The sequence below is a fragment of the Hyaena hyaena genome, unplaced genomic scaffold (assembly GCF_003009895.1).
Source record: "Hyaena hyaena isolate Hyena2069 unplaced genomic scaffold, ASM300989v1 scaffold_171, whole genome shotgun sequence".
NCBI classification, from domain to species: domain Eukaryota; kingdom Metazoa; phylum Chordata; class Mammalia; order Carnivora; family Hyaenidae; genus Hyaena; species Hyaena hyaena.
This window is the reverse complement of record NW_024080803.1, coordinates 1,983,075-2,002,837: the sequence shown is the minus strand read 5'-3', so window position 1 is coordinate 2,002,837 and position 19,763 is coordinate 1,983,075. Positions and strand designations below refer to the sequence as shown.

The window sequence follows — 19,763 nt, the reverse complement described above, 5'->3', positions numbered from 1 at the left end:
CTGGAGCCTGCTTGGGATTCTGTGTCTCCCTCTCTCTCCGCCCCTGCCCCCCCAAAAAAATAAATATTAAAAATTAAAAAAGATAACTTGAAATAATTAGTGGGAAGATGCTTACTTTAGTAGTACAGCTCTCCGCTTTTCATCATTTAAGGGTTTTGGAATCAGAATTCGTTACAGTGCTATGTTTACGTGACTGCATTAAGTCATGTAAACTGTTATCCATCTGGAGATTATTTATTGTAGGATTCCAAGATTGGATATAACAGTACAGAGGACCTGGGACAACTCCCCTTTGTCTTCCAGATAAGGAAATTGACACTTGGCAAGGTAAGATTTGCCTCATGTCACCGGGATTAAGCTAGAAGTTTGGCATTTTGACTGTTAAGTCTGTTTCTTAATTTCCATTTTATGTGCTTGTTAGTGCATTCGGTAGGTATAGGAGAGAGAACAGATTTAGCAAATGTTTGTAGAGCGATTCCGTTCAAGCTCCCTGTGGTCCTTTTAGTTTTGTTCAATCCGATGGCAGCTTTACAGGTGATTTCTAGCTATTAGCCCAAGGAGATGCTCTCTGAAAATGTTGTAATATGTGCATTTCTGAAAGTGACCAGTAATGTTCAGTTATTATAGGAAGGAGAAACAACATTACGTGTACATGGTTATAAACATCAGATGGTCCTTTAGTTGGCAGATGGGCTTCTAAATTTACTGGCTGTCATGGCCAAGTGCTTGGAGACCCCGGAGTTTATGTGGACTAAAGTCATATTAGCATGCTCCCTCTTCGCGGTTTCAATTGAAAGTTTATACAGGAGGTATAGTGTTAAGAACATCTGTTTGTAGTCAGGCAAACCTGAGTTTCAGTCCTACCCCTGGGGTTGGGCAACTTATTTATCTACTTTGATCCTCAGTTGTAATATCTCTAGAATAGATATGATAATCCTGTCTCGCACAGTTGTAGGAATTAAATGAGATACATGAAAGGCCTTGGACTTAATAGGCCCTCATTAAATAACTTACTGTTAGTGTCTGAGCTTTACTGGTCTGTATGGGTTGTCAGGGATTTTTCCTTCTGCAAGTACAACAAAGAATTAAAAAACAAAACAGTAAGTTAAATTATTTTATAGCAGAGAGATTATTGGCCGGAGAAATCTAAATTATGAACTCTAACCTGTTTATCCTTTAATCTCTAAGTCTCAGTTTGCTCAAATATAAGATGAAAGTGTAAGAAATTCTGTAAATTTGGGGGTTACTGTGGACACATTCTGAACAATAACAGATCTACTGGAGAAGATTTGAAGATTGAGATAAGAATGCAGTAGTAGAAGGGGGCAGAAGTGTATGGCTGCAGTTAGGGTTGGAGGATAAGGTATAACACTAGACTTGAGATTGACTATTTTCTGGGCCAGAATATTTTCTGAAAGAGTGTTAATAGCAGTCAGATGCCTGGGGTTCTTGCCTTTCTACCTAGAGGTATGACTGCATATATTTGTCTAGATTATCTGTGGAACATAAGCAATGGATTCCTTGGACCATATGCTGACCGATCCCCTGGAACTGGGTCCATGTGGAGATGGCCATGGCACACGTATTATGGAGGACTGCCTCCTGGGGGGCACCAGGGTTAGTCTGCCTGAGGACCTTCTGGAGGATGTAAGTAGTAGCTCCACCACCATCTTTTTCTCTGAGTCACGTTGCCCGTAACTGCTGTGCTAAACCTTTCTCACACCCTACGAGGTGTTTTCAGTCTTTTGTGCTCTTTTTGGTTTCATTTTCTATATTGCATTCAGAGTGTTCTCTCTCTTTTTTAACATAACATCTTTAATATTCTGAATAAAGAAGAAAGTATAGGCTACATTCTGCATGCTTAACAGTACGTCAGTATAATAGTATTGTATAAGCCCTATTTGTAACCAGATAATTTTGAGCAATTAACAAGAAATCGTATGTTTTAAGGATAAAATTATGAGTTTTTTAAACATCAAATTGGTTACCCACATTGTGGATCATAAATAAAGTAACCCTGGGACGCCTGGGTGGCTCAGTCAGTTGAGCATCAGACTTCGGCTCAGGTCATGATTTCATGGTTTGTGAGTTTGAGCCCCACGTCGGGCTGTGTGCTGACAGCTCAGAGCCTGGAGCCTGCTTTGGATTCTGTGTCTCCCCCTCTCTCTGCCCCTCCCATGATCGTGCTCTGTCTCTCAATGATCAATAAACATTAAATAAACAAACAAACCCTGTAGTCCCTTAATAGTACATGCCCTGGGATGGGATATTCACATGCTTCTGGCCCATTTCACAGGTAGCTGTGAAATAATAATAATTTCACCATTATTAAGGTGGCTACTACTTATTAAATGCTTATTATATGCAAGGTACTAGGTATACCAAAACATGTATTTAACTGACTTGTTTATTTTGCCATGTTTCACTTATACAGACAGGTGTAGAGTGTCAGTTAGCAAACATTCATTTGTGCGTTATCCAGTTTTAGGAGAGAACTTCATTTAGTCATATTTGGTTCAGATTTTTCTTTCATAATACGTCAAACATTGTAGACCGACTTAAAGCCACCGTTTATTGTCCTTGTCACCTGAAGTAACAACTACTGAAGTTGACATATATATCCTTCCCATCCATGCTTACTGTACATACTCTTTCAGATGAATCTCTTCATGTTATTCATTTAGTTAGCAAACACTTACTTTATAAAGTACCTACTTTATACCAGACGCTGAGATACTAGGCATAAAGTGGTGTGCAAAAATAGATTTGTAGGGGAAGCTCTTGAACACTGAGGTGCGTCAATACATGAATGTAGAAATGTCTTCCAGGTGGTTGGATTTCTGGGTTGTCTCCTGCTTAAGCCTTTTGGTGGCTCTCTCTTGTCCTCAGGATAATGTCACAAGTATTTAGCATGTTTATAGGTCCCTTCCTCCTCTTTTCTTCTGTCTGTTGCTCCCCCTCTCATTTGTGACCTTGTCCTAGCCATACATTGCCTCAACTCTTTTAATTATAAGAAAAGTGAAATGTGGGACACCTGGCTGGTTCATTTGGTGGAGCCTGTGACCCTTGATCTCACAGTTGTGAGTTTAGGCCCCATGTTGGGCATGGAGCCCACTTAAAAAAAAAAAAAGTGACATGTATCATATATAAGAAGAGTATATAAAATCCATATATCTACAGTATATATACAACTGAAGCAGTAATAAAACACCCAACTAACCACCACTTGGGTTAAGAAGTAGAATGCTGCCAGTATCATTTAAGCTCCCTGTATATGCCTCCCCATCTCATCCCTCTCCATTCTCCCCACAGGTAACTGCTGTCCTTTCTTTCATATTAATTCTTCCATTTTTATGGTTTTGCTCTGGATTTTAAAAAAATTTTTATTTATGTAGTTTTAAGTAATCTCTGTGCCCGACGTGGGGCTTGGAGACTGAGATCAAGCGTCATATGCTCTACCAACTGAGCCAGCCAGACACCCCTGCTCTGTGGATTTTTAACTCTCCTGTGTCAACATCTTTTTTCCCCCCTTTCCTTATCCCTTAACTATCTTAAATGTCACTTCAAATATGTGTTCTCTGACACCTTGAGTCTGGGGGGTGTGCTTCTCCTATGTGCCTATGTGCACATGAGCACTTCTTAAGCGACACTGTAATTGCATTTTTTCCCCTCCAGACAGTGTGTATACCGTCCTGCTGCTGGCCTCTCTCGGCAGATGACCTCAACCCCTCAAGTTCTCCCCCTTGTTAACTGTTTCCTGCCCCTCGTTTTAAGCTGAATTCAGTTGTTCATCATACTCCTTGTTGGCAGAAATGTGTTTCCAAATGAAATTCTCTGTACTGAGATCGTTTTTCCTTTGGATTATTTTTATTTTTTTATTATTATTTTTTTTAATGTTTTATTTATTTCTTGGAGAGAGAGAGACAGCGTGAGCAGGGGGGGGTCAGAGAGAGAGGGAATCACAGACTCCGAAACAGGCTCCAGGCTCCGAGCTGGCAGTCAGCACAGAGCCTGATGCGGGGCTCGAACCCACGAACCGCGAGATCATGACCCAAGCGAAAGTCGGACGCCTAACCAACTAAGCCACCCAGGCGCCCCATCCTTTGGATTATTTTTAACATTAAAAAAAATGTTTATTTTGAAAGAGAGAGATGGGGAGAAAGACAGAGAGGGGGAGAGAGAATCTCCAGTGGGCTCCACACAGTGCAGAGACTGACAATGGGGCTCCATCTCAGCTGTGAGATCATGACTTGAGCTGAAACCAAGAGTCAGATGCTTCACTGACTGAGCCACCCAGGCGCCCCTCCTGTGGATTATTATTTACTGTTGGGTATAAGATAGTGGTTTATATGTAGTCTTTTTCTCTAAGATTCGAGAATTGAGTAAAGATCATTTTGGTTCAAACAAACAAGAACTTGGATGCAGTGATGATTGCACAGCACTGTGAACGTACTTAATATCACTCAGCTGTACACTTAAAAATGGATAAAATGGTAAGTTTTATGTTCCATGTATTATACCACTCCCAGGAAAGCTTAAAAGCTTGTTTTCTCTTCTCCTGGTTTTCCGAATTCTCCCAGCCTGAGATATTCTTTGATGTAGTCAGCCTCTCAACATGGCAGGAAGTATTGAGTGACTCTCAACGTGAACACCTCCAGCAGTTTCTGCCTCACTTTCCTGAAGACAGTCTTGAGCAGCAGAATGAGCTCGTCCTAGCCTTGTTCAGCGGAGAGAACTTCCGCTTTGGGAACCCTCTGCACATTGCCCAGAAGCTTTTCCGAGGTATGCAGCTTGGCATTCTGTTGTGGGAGGAGTGGGATAAGTAGGAACACATTCACTTTTGTGAATACTCCTTGCTCTGTTTATCGAACTTATTTCCATGAACACCTACTGACTCAGAGACTGGTTGTGTGCAGCACTTTGCCTGGGATAGTCTTTTCAGTAAAAATTTTTAACTTATGTAGGAAACATAAATCATAAGTGATTTATTGTAATAAGAGCTGTGTAACTACCACCCAGATCAAGAAATAAAACACTACTTGTGTCTTATAGCACCATTTATGACTAGGATTTAAGAAAACTTAAGAACAGTTTACCATTTGCTTGATCGCATGTACATATGCAGTTATGTGTATTTGTGCATCACACATACATACATACTTTTTTCCTACAGAAAACATGATACTTTCCTGCCAAACACTTCAGCATGTATGCATCCATTAACAAGGACATTCTACTATATAATCACAGTCCCGTTAATCATACCCAGGAAATTTTAACACTGAGCAAATAATATCACAGAATATCTCAGTCAGGTGTTCTCAGCTGTTCCCTAAATCTTCTTTATAGTGGCCATTCATTCATTTATTTATTTATTTATTTGGAGAGGACACATAGGAGATGAGCAGAGAGAGAGAGAATTCCAGGAGGGGCAAAGGGAGGGAGGGAGGGAAAAAGAGAGAGAGAACGAGAGAGAGAAAGAAGGGGGTGGTTACCTGAAGCAGGGCTTGTGTTCACCCAAGGTGAGACTCATGCTCACCGCATATGGGACTTGAACTCCTGAACCATGAAATGCTTAGTGACTGAGCCACCCAGGTGCCCTATAATGGGCCTTTTGGTTCAGGATCTATTCAAGGTTCATGTATTGTGTTGAATTTCATGTCTCTTGGCTCCCTGAGTCTTGGGCCTTCTGCTGTTTATTCTTTGTCTTTCAAAAACAACTTCTTTTTTTTTTTTTTTCAATTTAAGTTTAGTTGACATACAATATTATGTTAGTTTCAGGTGTACAACATTTTGATTTGGAATGTATATTCTGAAGTAATCCCCATGATACATTTAGCTACAATCTGTCACCTTATAAGTTGTTACTTATTATTAGCTGTATTTCTTGTATTATATATACATTGTATCCTTTTGTCTTATTTTATTTCTGGAAGTTTGTAGCTTTTAATGCCCTTCCCTGTTTTGCACAGTCTGGCCCCCATCCCCCACAAGGCAGTCGTGGTATTGCTGTCTGTATCTATGAGTCTTTTTGTTTTTTTAGTTCATTTGTTTTTCAGATTTTACGCAAAAGTAAAATCATATGGTATTTGTCTTCCTCTGACTTATTTCAGGAAGCATAATATCCTCTGGGTCCATCCATGTGGTCCCAAATGGCAAGATTTCATTCTTTTTTTAGGCTGAGTAATATCCCATTATGTATATATAAAATGTTTTTCCACGTACTTATCTTTATCCATTCATCTATGGGTGGACACAAGTTGCTTCCGTGGCTTGACTCAGTGCTCGTAGGGCTGCATATACACTTTCTGAGTTAGCTTTTTCAGTCTCTTCAAATAAATACCCAGATGTGGAATTGCTGGTAGTTCTATTATTCATTTTTTGAGGAACTCTGTACTGTTTTCCACAGTGGTGGCACCATTTTTCATTCCCACCATTAGTGCACAAAGGTTCCATTTTCTCCACATCCTCGTCAACACTTGTTAATTCTTGGCTTTTTGATAATAGTCTTTCTTTTTTTAATTTTAAATGTTTATTTTGAGAGAGAGAGAGAGAGCATGTGTGTGCACATAAGGCAAAAGGAGCAGAGAGAGGAGAGACAGAATCCCAAACAGGATCGGTGCTGTCAGCACAGAGCCCAAAATGGGCTTGATCTCAGGAACTGTGAGATCACAACCTGAGCAGAAATCCAGAGTTAGATGCCTAACCGACTGTGCCACCCAGGTGCCCCGATAATAGCCATTCTGACAGTTGTAGGTATCTTGTGGTTGTGATTTGCATTTCCCTGGTGACTAGTGATGTTAAACATCTTTTCACTTATTTATTGGCCATCTGAGTGTCTTCTTTGGATAAATATTTATTCGCGTCATCTGCCCATTTTTAACTGGATTATTATTATTACTGGGTTATTTTGGTGTTGAGTTGTAGGAGTTCTTTATATAATGTAGATATGAACACTCGTTGGATGTATCATTTGGCAGTACAGTCTCCATTCAGCAGGTTGCCTTTTTGTTTTGTTGATGCTTTCCTTTGCTTTGCTTTGTTTTTCAGTTTGATGTAGTCTCATTTTTTTGCTTTTGTTCCTCTTGCTTGAGGAGAGAGAACCAAAAAAATAAATTGCTCAGACTGATGTCCCAAGAGTTTACTGCCTGTGTTGTTTTTCTAGGAGTTTGATGTTTCCAGCCTTAGATTTAAATTTTTAATCTGTTTTGAGTTTATTTTTGCTTCTGATGTAAGAAAGTTATCCAGTTTTATTCTTTTGTGTGTAGCTGTCCAGTTTTCCCATCACCATTTATTGAAGAGACTGTCTTTTCGCCATTGTTAATGCCATTATTATAGTCAAATTAATTGAGTATATAAGTTGAAGGTTTTATTTCTAGACTCTGTTCTGTTCCATTGATCTGTGTGTCCTTTGTGCCGGTCCCATAGTGGTTTTTTTTTTTAATGTTTTATTTATTTCTGAGAAAGAGACAGCATGCACAGAGGAGAGTCAGAGAGAGAGGGAGACACAGAATCCGAAGCAGGCTCCAGGCTCTGAGCTAGCTGTCAGCACAGAGCCCGACACGGGGCTCGAACCCACGAACCGTGAATCACGACCTGAGCGGAAGTCAGACACCCAACCGACAGCCACTCAGGTGCCCCCCATAGTGTTTTGATTACTGTAGTTTCATAGTATAGTTTGAAGTAAAGGAGCATAATAGTTCGTGCTTTTTTTTTTTCTTTCTTTCTCAGGATTGCCTTGGCTATGTGGGTGGCTCCATACAAAACACACTGATATTTTTTAAGAGCCCAGGACACGACTTTATCCCTAATTGCCTGATTGGCCCGTTCATTCTTTAGTAGGGTGGTCTTTCACCTCCATGTTTTTGGGGGTTTTCCAGGCTTCTTCCTGTGATTGATTTCAAGTTTCAAAGCATTATGATCTGAGAGTGTGCATGGTATGATCTCGATTCTTTTATATTTATTGAGGGCTGCTTTATGTTCCAGTATGTGATCTATCTTGGAGAATGTGCCATGCGCACTTGAGAAGAAAGTAAATTTCTTGGCCTCAGGATGTAGAGTTCTAAATATATCTGTCAGATCCATCTGGTCCAGAATGTCTTTCAAGTCCATTATTTCTTTAGTGATTTTCTGTCTGGTTGACCTGTCCATTGCTGTAAGTGGAGTATTGAAGTCCCCTGCTGTTAGCACATTCTTATCTATGAGCCTGTTTCTCTTTGTGATTAATTGTTTCATATATTTAGGTGCTCCCATATTCGCTGCATAGACATTTATGATTGTTAGTTCTTCCTGATGGATAGACCCTGTAACTATTATGTAATGCCCTTCTTCATCTCTTGTTATTGTCTTTAAAGTCCAGTTTGTCTGATATAAGTATAGCTACTCCGGCTTTCTTTTGATTTCCAGTAGCATGATATATATTTCTCCATCCCCTTACTTTTAATCTGAAGGTATCTTCCAGTCTAAAATGAGTTTCTTGTAGACAGCATATAGATGGATTTTGTTTTTTTATCCATTCTACTACCCTGTGTCTTTTGATTGGAGCGTTCAGCCCATTTACATTCAGTGTTATTATTGAGCTATGTGGGCTTAGAGTCTTTGTGTCCTTTGTGAGCCCAGGACACTTGAATAGTAAAATGTTCTACTTTCTGGGGAATTGTTTTGTTTCCTCATGATTAGGTTTGGGTTAAACATTTTGCCACGAATATTAACTGGGAAATATTACCTCTCCCCTCTCCCCCATCACTTCAGAAAGCACATGATGTCAGTTTTTCCAATGTTGGTAATGATGCGTTTGGTCTCTTGGTTAAGTGGTATCTGCCAGACATACTGATGGTAACAGTATCTTTTTTCCTTCATAATTAAGAAGGTAAATGTAGGATGATACTTTGGGACCATGTGATAGTATTCTTACTCCAAAGCCTTTGGTGTACTCAGTGGGTTAGCATCCATTGATGATCCTTGCTTGAATCTGTTATTAGGGATTGCAGGATGTATTGGGGCTACTATTAAGCCACCATTTCCTCTCCAATGGAGAGGAGGAGAGGCAAGCCTCTTCTCCCCTTCTGGGGTGACTTCGCTTTGGCAGGAGGCCCTGAAAGTACAGTGCATCTCCTTGAGTTTTGTTAACCTGGACAACGTGATACCTACAAAAGCCCAGTGGGCACTGGCTTGTCATTGCTAATCTTTCATTACCTCAGCGATCTTAGAACTAGCATTCCCTCATTTGGAGGGTTATTGGTTTAAAGAGGAATTCTTCTCTTTAGTTGGCAAAGTTTCCATGCAGCCAGCGGCCTTAGGTGGGTGTAGCCCATCTCTTTCAGTGGAGCCTGCCTGGATTTAGAGCGGTTCTGTCAGGGACTTGTGTAGTGTTTGCCCTACACAGACACAAAACAGTAGGATTGTCTGATGAAGATAACGAACAAGCAATGTTAAGACAGGAGTTCCTGTGTGTTTCACCCTGACCAGTGTCGTATTTCAGTTCTAGTGTTGCTGCACATGGTTGCAGTTCCACGTCTGTTAGTCTTCTCTGAGCTGTCGTTGCGTTCCCATGTTCTCTTGCCTTTGGTTTGGCTTTCCTGATCCTCTTTTATTTTATTTATTTTATGTATGTATGTATGTATGTATATATTTATTTAAGAACAGTATCTGACATCATTCCGGCTTTTTAAAAAATTTTTTTTAATGTTTTATTTATTTTTTGAGAGAGAGATATAGACAGCATGAGCAGGGAGGGTCAGAGAGAGAGGGAGACACAGAATCCGAAGACAGGCTCCAGGCTCTGAGCTAGCTGTCAGCATAGAGCCCGATGCTGGGCTCAAACCCACGAACCATGAGATCATGACCTGAGCTGAAGTCAGACGCTTAACTGATTGAGCCACCCAGGTGCATGCACCCTGATCCTCTTTTAAATGTCCACCTTTTCTTTAAGTTCCAAATGCTTATCAGACTCTCTTGCCTCCTATTTCATGAAGGATCTTGTGTCATAAACTCTCCACTCCCCACTTCCCACTTCCAGCCTCTACCCCAGATCACAGTATTCATTTCCATTCTGACCCACTTTACCTCAGAGGAAAAAGGAGTTTTTTCTTCTGTTTAAGATTAACCTGTGTTCTTGATCCCTTCATGTTTTACATCCTCTGGGAACTTTTTTCCTTGGTTAACCATCCCTTCTGTCCTGCGGACTCTATTTTGCTATTCTCTGCACTTGCTCTGCTTCAGCCTATGGATGCGTTCAGGGGTCTCAGACTAAAAAAAGTCCCTAACCATCTGTCTCCTCTGTTGTACTTTGTCATTTGCCTTTTTCTCTCCAAACTTGTTGAAAGGTTATCCATAGCTGTCTCTTCCAGTCATTGTGCCCCTGTTCCCTTATGGCTTTCACCTTATGACTTCACAGAGAGTGCTCTTACTAATGCCACCAGTGACTGCTTTTTTTTTTTTCCCCTTCAAGTTTTTTTTACTTTTAAATTTCAAAGCTACAGGAGACTTTTTAACAGACAAAGTCACAAGATTTTATAATGGACACTCATGTACAGTTGACCCTTAAACAACACAGGTGGACGGGTGCCTGCTTCCTACACAGTCAGAAATCCACTTATAAATTTGACTCTCCCAGAACTTAACTAAAAGCCTATACTGTTGATCAGAAGCCTTACTTAACAATAGTACATTAAGACTTATTTTGTATACTATGTGTGTTATGTAATGTATTTTTACAATAAAGTCAGCTAGAGAAAAGAAAGCAGTATTAAGAAAATCATAAGGAAAATACAGTTATAGCATGTACTATTAAAAAATCCACATATAAGTTGACTCCCACAGTTTAAACTTGTGTTCAAGGGTGAACAGGTTCATCAGCTTATTAACATTAACATTTTAACATTTTACCATATTTAGTCTCATTCACTACTGCATATATTATCATTGTTTTGCTGAACCGTTTGAAAGTATTGCAGACATTGTGTCTCTAAATGTTTCAGCATTAATCTCTGAGGAATAAGAACGTTTTCTTACATAACTACAAATGATCAAATTCAGAAATACTGTAAATACAGCATCTTTCCATATTTGGATTCTGTATATTAATATAAAATGTAATGTTGACTTGCTGCTATCAAATACTTAGTCTGTACTCCTATCTCACCAGTTGTTCCAGCGAACATTTTTTTCCTCCTCCATGTCTCTTTATTAGTATTTTTTAACATTTTATTTTATTCTTTTTTGGGTGGGAGAGAGAGCGCGCGCATTTGTGTGTGCACGTTGGGGGGAGCTCCACGCTATCAGCACAGAGCCCGATGCAGGGCTCCAATTCATGACTGTGAGATCCTGATCCGAAGTCAGCCAGGTCTTAACTGACTGAGCCACCCAGGCGCCCCTCCTTCTCCAAGTCTCTTTTAGTTCTCTTCTTGATCCGTCCACAGCATCTACTGTCCTTTCTTTTTTTAGTTTCCTTTTATTACTGTTGTTTTTTTAGTAAGTTCCATGCCCAACATGGGCTTGATCTCACAACCCTAAGATCAAGAGTTGGATGCTGCACCAGCTGAGCCAGCCAGGTGCCCCTGTAGAGCACATCTGTTGTCTTGACCACTTCCTCCATCTTGAGACTTTCCCCCACTTTGCATCAGTGACTCTTCCCTGCCCTAGATCTCCCCCTGTGTGTTTGACACCATACTCCCCACCCCACTTTCTTTGCTAACCCCTCTTCCACTCATTGTTCCTGTCTGTGTTACTGCTGCTGAGGCTCCTCTCTTCCCTCTGTACTTGCCTGCATTCACTCACCATCTCTTCACTGATGACTGTTGCCTGAGCTACTTTAGCTGCCATCCCCACATGGCTCCCAGAGTGAGCATCTTAAAACTCACTTTGTGGAATATTTAGCAGTTGTCTTCACCCGAAATAAAATTCAGTGCCTACAAGGCTCTTTGTGACCTGGCTCCTGCCTGCTTATCCAACTTCATCTGGTATTACTCTCTTGTTTTCTCACTGTTATCTAGCCCAGTGCTGGCCAATAGAAGTATTACATGAGCCATGTGTTCAAGATAAAATTTTCTAGTAGACATATTAAGAATTGTAAAGGCAGTTAAATTAGTTTTAATAAGATATTTTAATTTACCATAATTAATAATTTCAGTAGTATTTTCCTTATACAAAATATTATTTTAACAGAGGTGTAGTGTTTTTTTTTTAAGTTTGTTTATTTTGAGAGAGAGAGAGCAAGCATGAGCAGGGCAGGAGCAGAGGGAGAGAGAGAATTCCCAACAGGCTCTGTGCTGTCAACGCAGAGCCCAGCGTGGGGTTCGAGCTCACAGACTTGATCATGACTTGAGCCGAAAAAGATTCAGATGCTTAGCCAACCGAGCCACCCAAGCTTTCAAAAAACAGAGGAAACTTAAAACTGAAGGAACAGAATTTCAAAGAAGTATAGAGGCAAAAAATATTAGTCTAATGTTTATATATCAAATAGCATCAGTAGTATTGAACTCTGGGCTCATTTTTTGAAGGTCATGTTTCCTGTTTCCCTATAGCAGGCAGCATAGCAAGGTGGGTAAGAGCCTGGACTCTGGAGTTAGACCACTTGGGTTGAAACCTGATTTTCCCTTTTACTGGCTGTGTGACCTTGGGCAAGTTATTTAACTTCTCTGTGCCTCAGTTTCTTCATCTGTAAAATGAGCATTTAGTAGTGCCTTTTTTATGGGGTTGTTGCAAGGATTGAGTGACTTAATATATATATGGTCCTTACGTAGTGGTGGTTGTCAGGTACTGTTCTAAGCATTTGCTGCTGTTAGTTACTTTGGATAGTATTAGGGTGGTTGGGGGAAAAAGAGAGAAACACCGTGTGCTTTGACCCCTCATTTTATTTTTCTGAGATTAGCTTCTGAATCTTGCCTTCTCAGTTCTCTTCATGGCCCATCTACTCAAATCTAATACATCCACAGTGGACCTCTCCTTGACCTGTTTATTTCAGGCAGTGACTTCAGTTGCTCGTGTTCAGTGATCAGGGTACCATGTTCAGTTGACCTCCCCATTGCCCCCATCATGCCCCAATATCAGAACTATCAGCAGGTCTAATCCTTCTCTCAGAACTATATTTCAAGTCTCTCTACTTCTGTACGTGCCAGACATTCTTCGATGTTCGAGACATGTGCTAATGATCTTACATTCTGAGAGGGAAAAACAGATAGCGAACAAGCAAATACTTATTGACATTAAGTCCTCCAGAGAATAAGGAGGGTAATGGGACTAGAGCGACAGGAAGAGGCTGTTTTAGACCTGGTGGCTGGCCAGGGCTTCTCTGATGAGATGACAGCAGAACAGAGGCTTAACGAGGGTAGGAGGAGCAAGCCGTGAAAATACTGGGTGTTAGTAGGAAGCATTGCAGGTAGAGGGAACTTCAAACACAAAGGTCTTGAAAAAGTCAGGTATGTGGCCTGTTTGGGAAATAGAGGCCATTGGGGCTGGGGTAGAGGCAGCAAATGGGAGACTGGTGAAGATGAGGCCAGAGGTAGCCCAGGACAGATCATAAAGGCCTGCCAGGCCACCTCTGGACCTTGGCTTTTATTCCAGGTGTGGAGGGAAGCCACCATCATCTCACTTGGACCCTTGCATTAGTTTTCATTCTTCCTCTCTTGCTCCCTCCATGTCATTCTGCTTTAACCCTTTCAAATTATTTCCATTGTACTTGGGATAAAATCCAGCTCCACCCGTGTGGTTGGACCTCTGCCCAGCTTCTCAGGGCATCACATGCCCCCCCAGCTACAGCCCAGTCCATGTTAGTCGTACAGACATTTCCTCACGTTTTGGGACATGACAGGTTCTTTCTTGCTTCAGGTCTTTTCTTAGCACAGGCTGTTCCTTTTGCCTTTTCACCATTTTTACTTCTTCTTTGTAAATTTCCATTTATTTTCCTCCTAATGAAACTTTTTTAAACATACATAAAAGTTGGTAAATAGTATTATAAACATTTGTATAACTTTTACCAGTATTTATCAGTTTTCATTTTGCCACAGTGGCTTTAATCAGGCTTCATTTTATGTCTCATTCTTTAGAGATCCCTTTCCTGAATGACTCTTCCTTACTCTCTACAATTGCTTCAAGTTAATTTCTGATAGTATTCACAAGAGTTGAATATTTATGTTTCTTTTCTTTCTTTTTTATTATTTTTTTAGAGAGCATGTGTGAATGGGGGAGGTCGGGGGTGGTGGAGAGAGAGAGAGAGAAAGAGAGAGATAATGTCTTAAGTAGGCTCCACTCTCAGTGTGGAGATGGATGTGGGACTTGATCCTTCAACCCTGGGGTCATCACCTAAGAGGAAATCAGGAGTCAGATGCTCAAATGACTGAGCTATCCAGGCGCCCCTGTTTATTTTCTGTCTCCCATTGGACCATAGGCCCCACATAGACATAGATTGTCTTTTTTCTCCCTGTACTGTATTCTAGTTTGATACAGAGTTTGCCACATTTTAAGTTTGCATTAAATATTTGTTGACCTTGGGGCGCCTGGGTGGCTTAGTCGGTTAAGCGTCCGACTTTCGCTTGGGTCATGATCTTGCGGTTCGTGGGTTCGAGCCCCGCGTCGGGCTCTGTGCTGACTGCCAGCTCAGAGCCTGGAGCCTGTTTCAGTCTGTGACTCCCTCTCTCTCTGACCCTCCCCTGCTCACACTGTCTCTCTCTCTCTCTCTCTCTCTCCTAGAAATAAATAAAAAACATTAAAAAAAATTAAAAAAAAATATTTGTTGACCTGTAAATATAAATGTTATATGTATATATTATACACACACACATGTATATACACATATATGGTTGTACCTCTATTCTTTTAAGATGGACACTTTAACCCCGAGGTGGTTAAGTACCGGCAGCTGTGCTTCAAGTCCCAGTATAAGCGCTACCTCACCTCCCAGCAGCAGTATTTCCATAGGTTGCTGAAGCAGATCCTGGCTTCCCGGAGTGTAAGTAATGCTTGGGAACTGGATATCAGACATGGACAGTGCATGCACAGATCTTATGACTTCAACAGTTGGTTCAGATACCAAATAACAAAAGGTAGCACTAAGAGGAAAATGCTACCAGTTAAGCCATGACATAGGCTGTATCATTCTTTCTTATTAATTTTATGATGTAGCTTGATTTCAAAGATGTGAAAATATGGAAAAAAGGTGTCTCTTAAAATTGATGAAATATCATAGCTTCAGTATTTACCAGGATATGCAGATGACTTTGAGATCCATCATGGATTATTAAGGAGAAGCAGGTTGCTCTGCAATTGATGTATGAGAGCACATAGGCCTCCAGATATCCTGATGGATAAATAGTGCATCAGGCTTCATGGCCCTGGGACCTGGTTAGTCTAGTAATCTCTGAGGCACAGTTGTGGTTCTAAGTGGTTCTTAAGCTTCAGTATGGAAATAGTTGGGTGTTTAGTATAATAAGTGTTCATTCTCGAGGGAGCAGTTCACCACTCAGATTTAAGATACTTTGCCATGGAGTAATCAGTAGAGGCCCTTTTTGTTTGGATATATTCTCATATGTGCATCTCTGTGATCTGAAGGGAGGGACTTGTCTGTTAAACGATGTCTTCTCAGGAAGAAATTGTAGTCTCAGAGAATGTACCACAACAAGCTTTGGATGATGATGTGCATCCCCATCTGATCGCTCCCTAGGACCTGCTGGAGATGGCCCGACGGAGTGGTCCGGCCCTTTCCTTTCGCCAGAAGCGCCCTTCACCATCCCGCACCCCTGAGGAGCGGGAGTGGCGGACCCAGCAACGCTACTTGAAGGTCTTGAGGGAAGTGAAGGAGGAATGTGGTGACACAGACCTGTCATCTGATGAAGAAGGTGAGTGTTTGGGGGCACTTGGGGTACCTGGGGTGTTGGATCTACACCAGCAGCTTGTTCAGTTGGAGCCAGTGGTAGCCATTTATCTCCCCAGCAAAGAAGCCATCCCTGTTGTCTCTCTTGGGGAGGGGGTGGAAAATGGGGCTCAGAACCCCTTAGTCTTTGGGCATCGAGACATTCCTGGTAGGTGGGATGTAACTGTATACCTTTTTTACTGTTGATACTTAAGTGGCATTTGAGCTTAGATGAGATGCATCCCTGCACGGCAGGGCTCTCCACAGTAGGCCTGTCTGGTCCTATTGTGCCACTTGAGAGAACTGCTTTTCCCCTTACAGGAGAGTAGTAGTGACTGTTGGCCTGCTGCAATGCGACCCCATCACTCTGTTGAAGTCTCTCTTCCTGGAAGAGCCGTTTAAATGACCTAAGTGTGCTCCAGTTCGTCTGGAGAAGGGTCAGAAAAGAATGGTGGAACCCTGGCCTCCATGTTGTTGGCTTAGCCTTGTTGAACCCAAATGGCCACTTACCCAATCTCCCCTATTGGAGTCCACAGCCACGTTGGATTTACAAGAAAAATTTTCTTTTGAAGATCTCAGCTCATGGCTTCCGAGCTCTCCAGCGCGTTCTCCTAGCCCTGCGGTGCCCCTGAGGGTGGTGCCCACGCTTTCAACCACGGATATGAAAACTGCAGGTGAGAATTGAGTGACGCTGTGAATGTTTTGGGAGAGCAGAACGTAGATCTGAGAACTCCCTTGGATGGAGGTGGGCGCTAGATTCTTACCTGCCAGGGAATTGAAGCAGTGTTCCCTAGAAGTAGGAGATTGGGAGAAGTTTTTGTACAGTTCCACTTTTTTACAAGTAGGTAGGCCTTCCTTTCTTTCTTTAGGAACTTTTCCTTAGTTGCTGATCAGCTGGTATTTTGGGCTAAAGAAAATAGATTCTTAAAATAATTCTTCAGAGCAGTTCAGTAATAGAACAAGAGGGTTAACCAGAGCCATAGCAATTTCTGAGAATGTCTGTGAAACCAGAGAAGAACTTTTAATTGGGGTAGGAATCAAAGAATGTTAATTTTCAGTGTGTTTTTGGAGCAGCTAAGTGAGGTCATTCTTGATTGAGGTAGAGAAAAGCTGAAGAGTTGATCCTGTGACCGTTTGAAGATTGTTTGGGCTTATAGTACACAGGAGTCAGAAGGGAAACGCAGAGAAACACGTTCTATATGAGTATCACAGTGACCAGAAAGATTTGAATTTGAGTATCATGTTAGTGAATGACTTAGTCCATGTGGTTTGGTTCATTCTCTCTCAGATAAAATAGAACTGGGGGACAGTGACCTGAAGATAATGTTAAAGAAGCACCATGAGAAGCGGAAACATCAACCAGTAAGATTGGGTTGGGTGGTTGTTAGTGGTTTTCAGTCTAATATTTTTGGATTGGCTATTGGAAGATGAAGGTAGTGACAGTATTGTTATTTACGCTTCCTTTTCTGTCATTGTTGGGGGACAGGAGCAACAGTAGAGGCTAGTTAACAGCAAAGATAAGAGAGGAATACAAGACACCTAACGTAGTGTCCGATTTCAGCTTTACCGCAAGACTGGTACATGGATCTTTATGTCTATTTTACCTGTGTTCAGAGAGGTTAAGGAGCTTGTCCTTGGCCTTGCAGCTAGGAAGTCAAGGGTCAGTCCTGTGCTCTTTGCACTTTTTACTCTTTCTATTACTTCACTTTGACCGAAACAGGGTAATGCCAGGGCAATCAAGCCAGTCCATCTGGCTTCAGAGGAGGAAGAAATGGCTGACCATCTGAAGCTGAGTGGTGCCATGGAAACCATCACACACTAGAAGTCAGCAAATCCCTTAACTTCTCTGAACCATGTTCTCATACTGTAAAATAACAGTGATACTTAAGACTGTTTGAAGAGCACATAAGGAATGTAAAAGAGGTTCATAAATTAAATGCTGTGCAGTAGAAGGGTTGGAACTGGGTTCTCCTGTGCCCCGTTATGCAGGGCAGTAATTTTAACCTCCTTACATTTTTTGATTCAGCATGATTTCCTCAAGTGCGCCCAACATCTGATTGTATCTGTTAGGTAAATTGGCAAAATCATTGGCAGTCTTAGCTCCTTATTTGGGCCTCTCTAACAAATCTCTGAATATCACATCCAGGATCATCCGGACCTTTTGACAGGGGACCTGACTCTCAATGACATCATGACCCGAGTAAATGCTGGCAGGAAGGGCTCTCTGGCAGGTAAATGATGTCCTCTGTGGGTAGACGTCATCTGACTGTGGTGTTGCGTTACGTAGCCTCCTTACATGTGGCAAAAATAAATGAAACCACAGTTTCCTTCTTGCTGATGACTTTGTTTTGTTATTGCCTCTCATGGATTTATAGATGGAAAATGAATATAAAATCAGTACAATAGGTCTTTGTCTCTTTAATAGGAGCTAAAATTTACCTGTAAAATCTGTGACTGGGTTTGGTTAAAATACAAAACAAAAAACAACTAAATGTCTTATTACTAAGACTTTTCTTTCTTCTACCAGTGGGTGTTGGCAAAGTAACATGCAGATAAGACCCCTCACTTCTGATGTAGAAAATGTAGTTCTATGATTTTTGTTGCCTTTTCTTCCCAGCGCTATATGACTTGGCTGTCCTTAAAAAAAAGGTTAAGGAAAAAGAGGAGAAGAAGAAGAAGAAAATAAAACTGATCAAATCAGAGGCAGAGGATTTGACTGAACCCTTAAGCAGTGCTGATGGGATCCCACCTCTCTCACAGGCCCCTTCTCCACTGGCTATACCTGCTATCAAGGAGGAGTAAGTGAGCAACAGAGATTACTGCTCAAGGGTGAAAGGTTAACCTGGGGAGTGTACTTAGTGCTGGTGCTTGAAATGAGCTGGTGTATGTTGAATTTGCATAAACACACACACACAGACACAGACACACACACACAAACACGACCTGAGTCCCAGGGGACTTGCTAGGGAACTTGTATAGTGTGGTCCCTTATTGAACTTTTTTATGACCGTTAGGAGGGTTAGAGGGCTTAAACCATCTGTAGATGTCTTTTTTGTCTTTTTTGTCTTTTTGGTTCTTACATATTTTTTCCTTCATTAGGCCTCTTGAAGATCTCAAGCCTTGCCTTGGAATCAATGAAATATCTTCCAGTTTCTTCTCTTTGCTCTTAGAGATCTTGCTGCTGGAGGGGCAAGCTAGCCTTCCTATGGTAAGAGTTTTGGGAAAATCACGTGTATATCAGAGTTTCAAATTGTGGAAAACGTTAACAGTCTCAAGCTGGAGAAGAATAATTCTGGTTTCCTCCCAAAGCTGTGCAGTTAACTTGCTTTGTGACTTACAAATATACTCTAGCTTGTTCTGGAGCATCTCTGGAATTGCTGGTTTAGAGTAGAACTCTAACTGGGTTCTGCCTTTACTTACCCCTAGCTGGAGGAACGGGTTTTGGATTGGCAGTCTTCTCCAGCCAGCTCCCTCAATAGCTGGTTCTCCGCGGCCCCCAACTGGGCGGAGTTGGTGTTACCAGCCCTGCAGTATCTTGCTGGAGAAAGTCGTGGTAAGGTAGTTCTTTCTTTAGGGTCAGGTATTTTTTCCCTCTCTGTTTATTTCATTCTCCTAGTAAACTGCAGTGTTCCTGGTTCAGTCTGAATGGTTTTGCATAATGGTGTACCTTGGGGTTGTCTCTGCTATCCTGATGCACTATGAGACATGTAAGAGTTAAGTCAGAGCTCAGGGATGGTAGTAATTCTGAATTCAGCGCTACCTCTGACCTGGATGTCCTGTTCATGTGATTCATTTCTTGCAGCTGTACCTTCCAGTTTCTCTCCATTTGTTGAATTCAAAGAGAAAACCCAGCAGTGGAAATTGCTTGGTAAGTAATTCATACTCCCTGTCTATAGCAGTAGGTTTTCATTCCCTC

General features: G+C 41.5%; 1 protein-coding gene across 2 annotated transcripts in view; it reads left to right on the top strand.

Moving 5' to 3' along the window:
• The window catches only part of NFRKB (nuclear factor related to kappaB binding protein), a 45,008-nt gene that overhangs the window by 1,102 nt on the left and 24,143 nt on the right, over positions 1-19,763 (top strand). Inside the window, exons 2-13 of one of the 2 annotated variants that reach the window (XM_039240246.1) lie at positions 244-327; positions 1,492-1,647; positions 4,581-4,782; positions 14,820-14,947; positions 15,659-15,833; positions 16,420-16,521; positions 17,136-17,209; positions 17,994-18,078; positions 18,465-18,645; positions 18,947-19,055; positions 19,274-19,400; positions 19,650-19,715. In XM_039240246.1, the coding sequence (XP_039096177.1) occupies positions 1,513-1,647; positions 4,581-4,782; positions 14,820-14,947; positions 15,659-15,833; positions 16,420-16,521; positions 17,136-17,209; positions 17,994-18,078; positions 18,465-18,645; positions 18,947-19,055; positions 19,274-19,400; positions 19,650-19,715 (1,384 nt within the window). In that variant the 5' untranslated portion in view covers positions 244-327; positions 1,492-1,512. Of the gene's footprint in view, positions 1-243; positions 328-1,491; positions 1,648-4,580; positions 4,783-14,819; positions 14,948-15,658; positions 15,834-16,383; positions 16,522-17,135; positions 17,210-17,993; positions 18,079-18,464; positions 18,646-18,946; positions 19,056-19,273; positions 19,401-19,649; positions 19,716-19,763 lie in introns of both variants that reach the window. The other variant, XM_039240245.1, reaches the window with a different exon arrangement.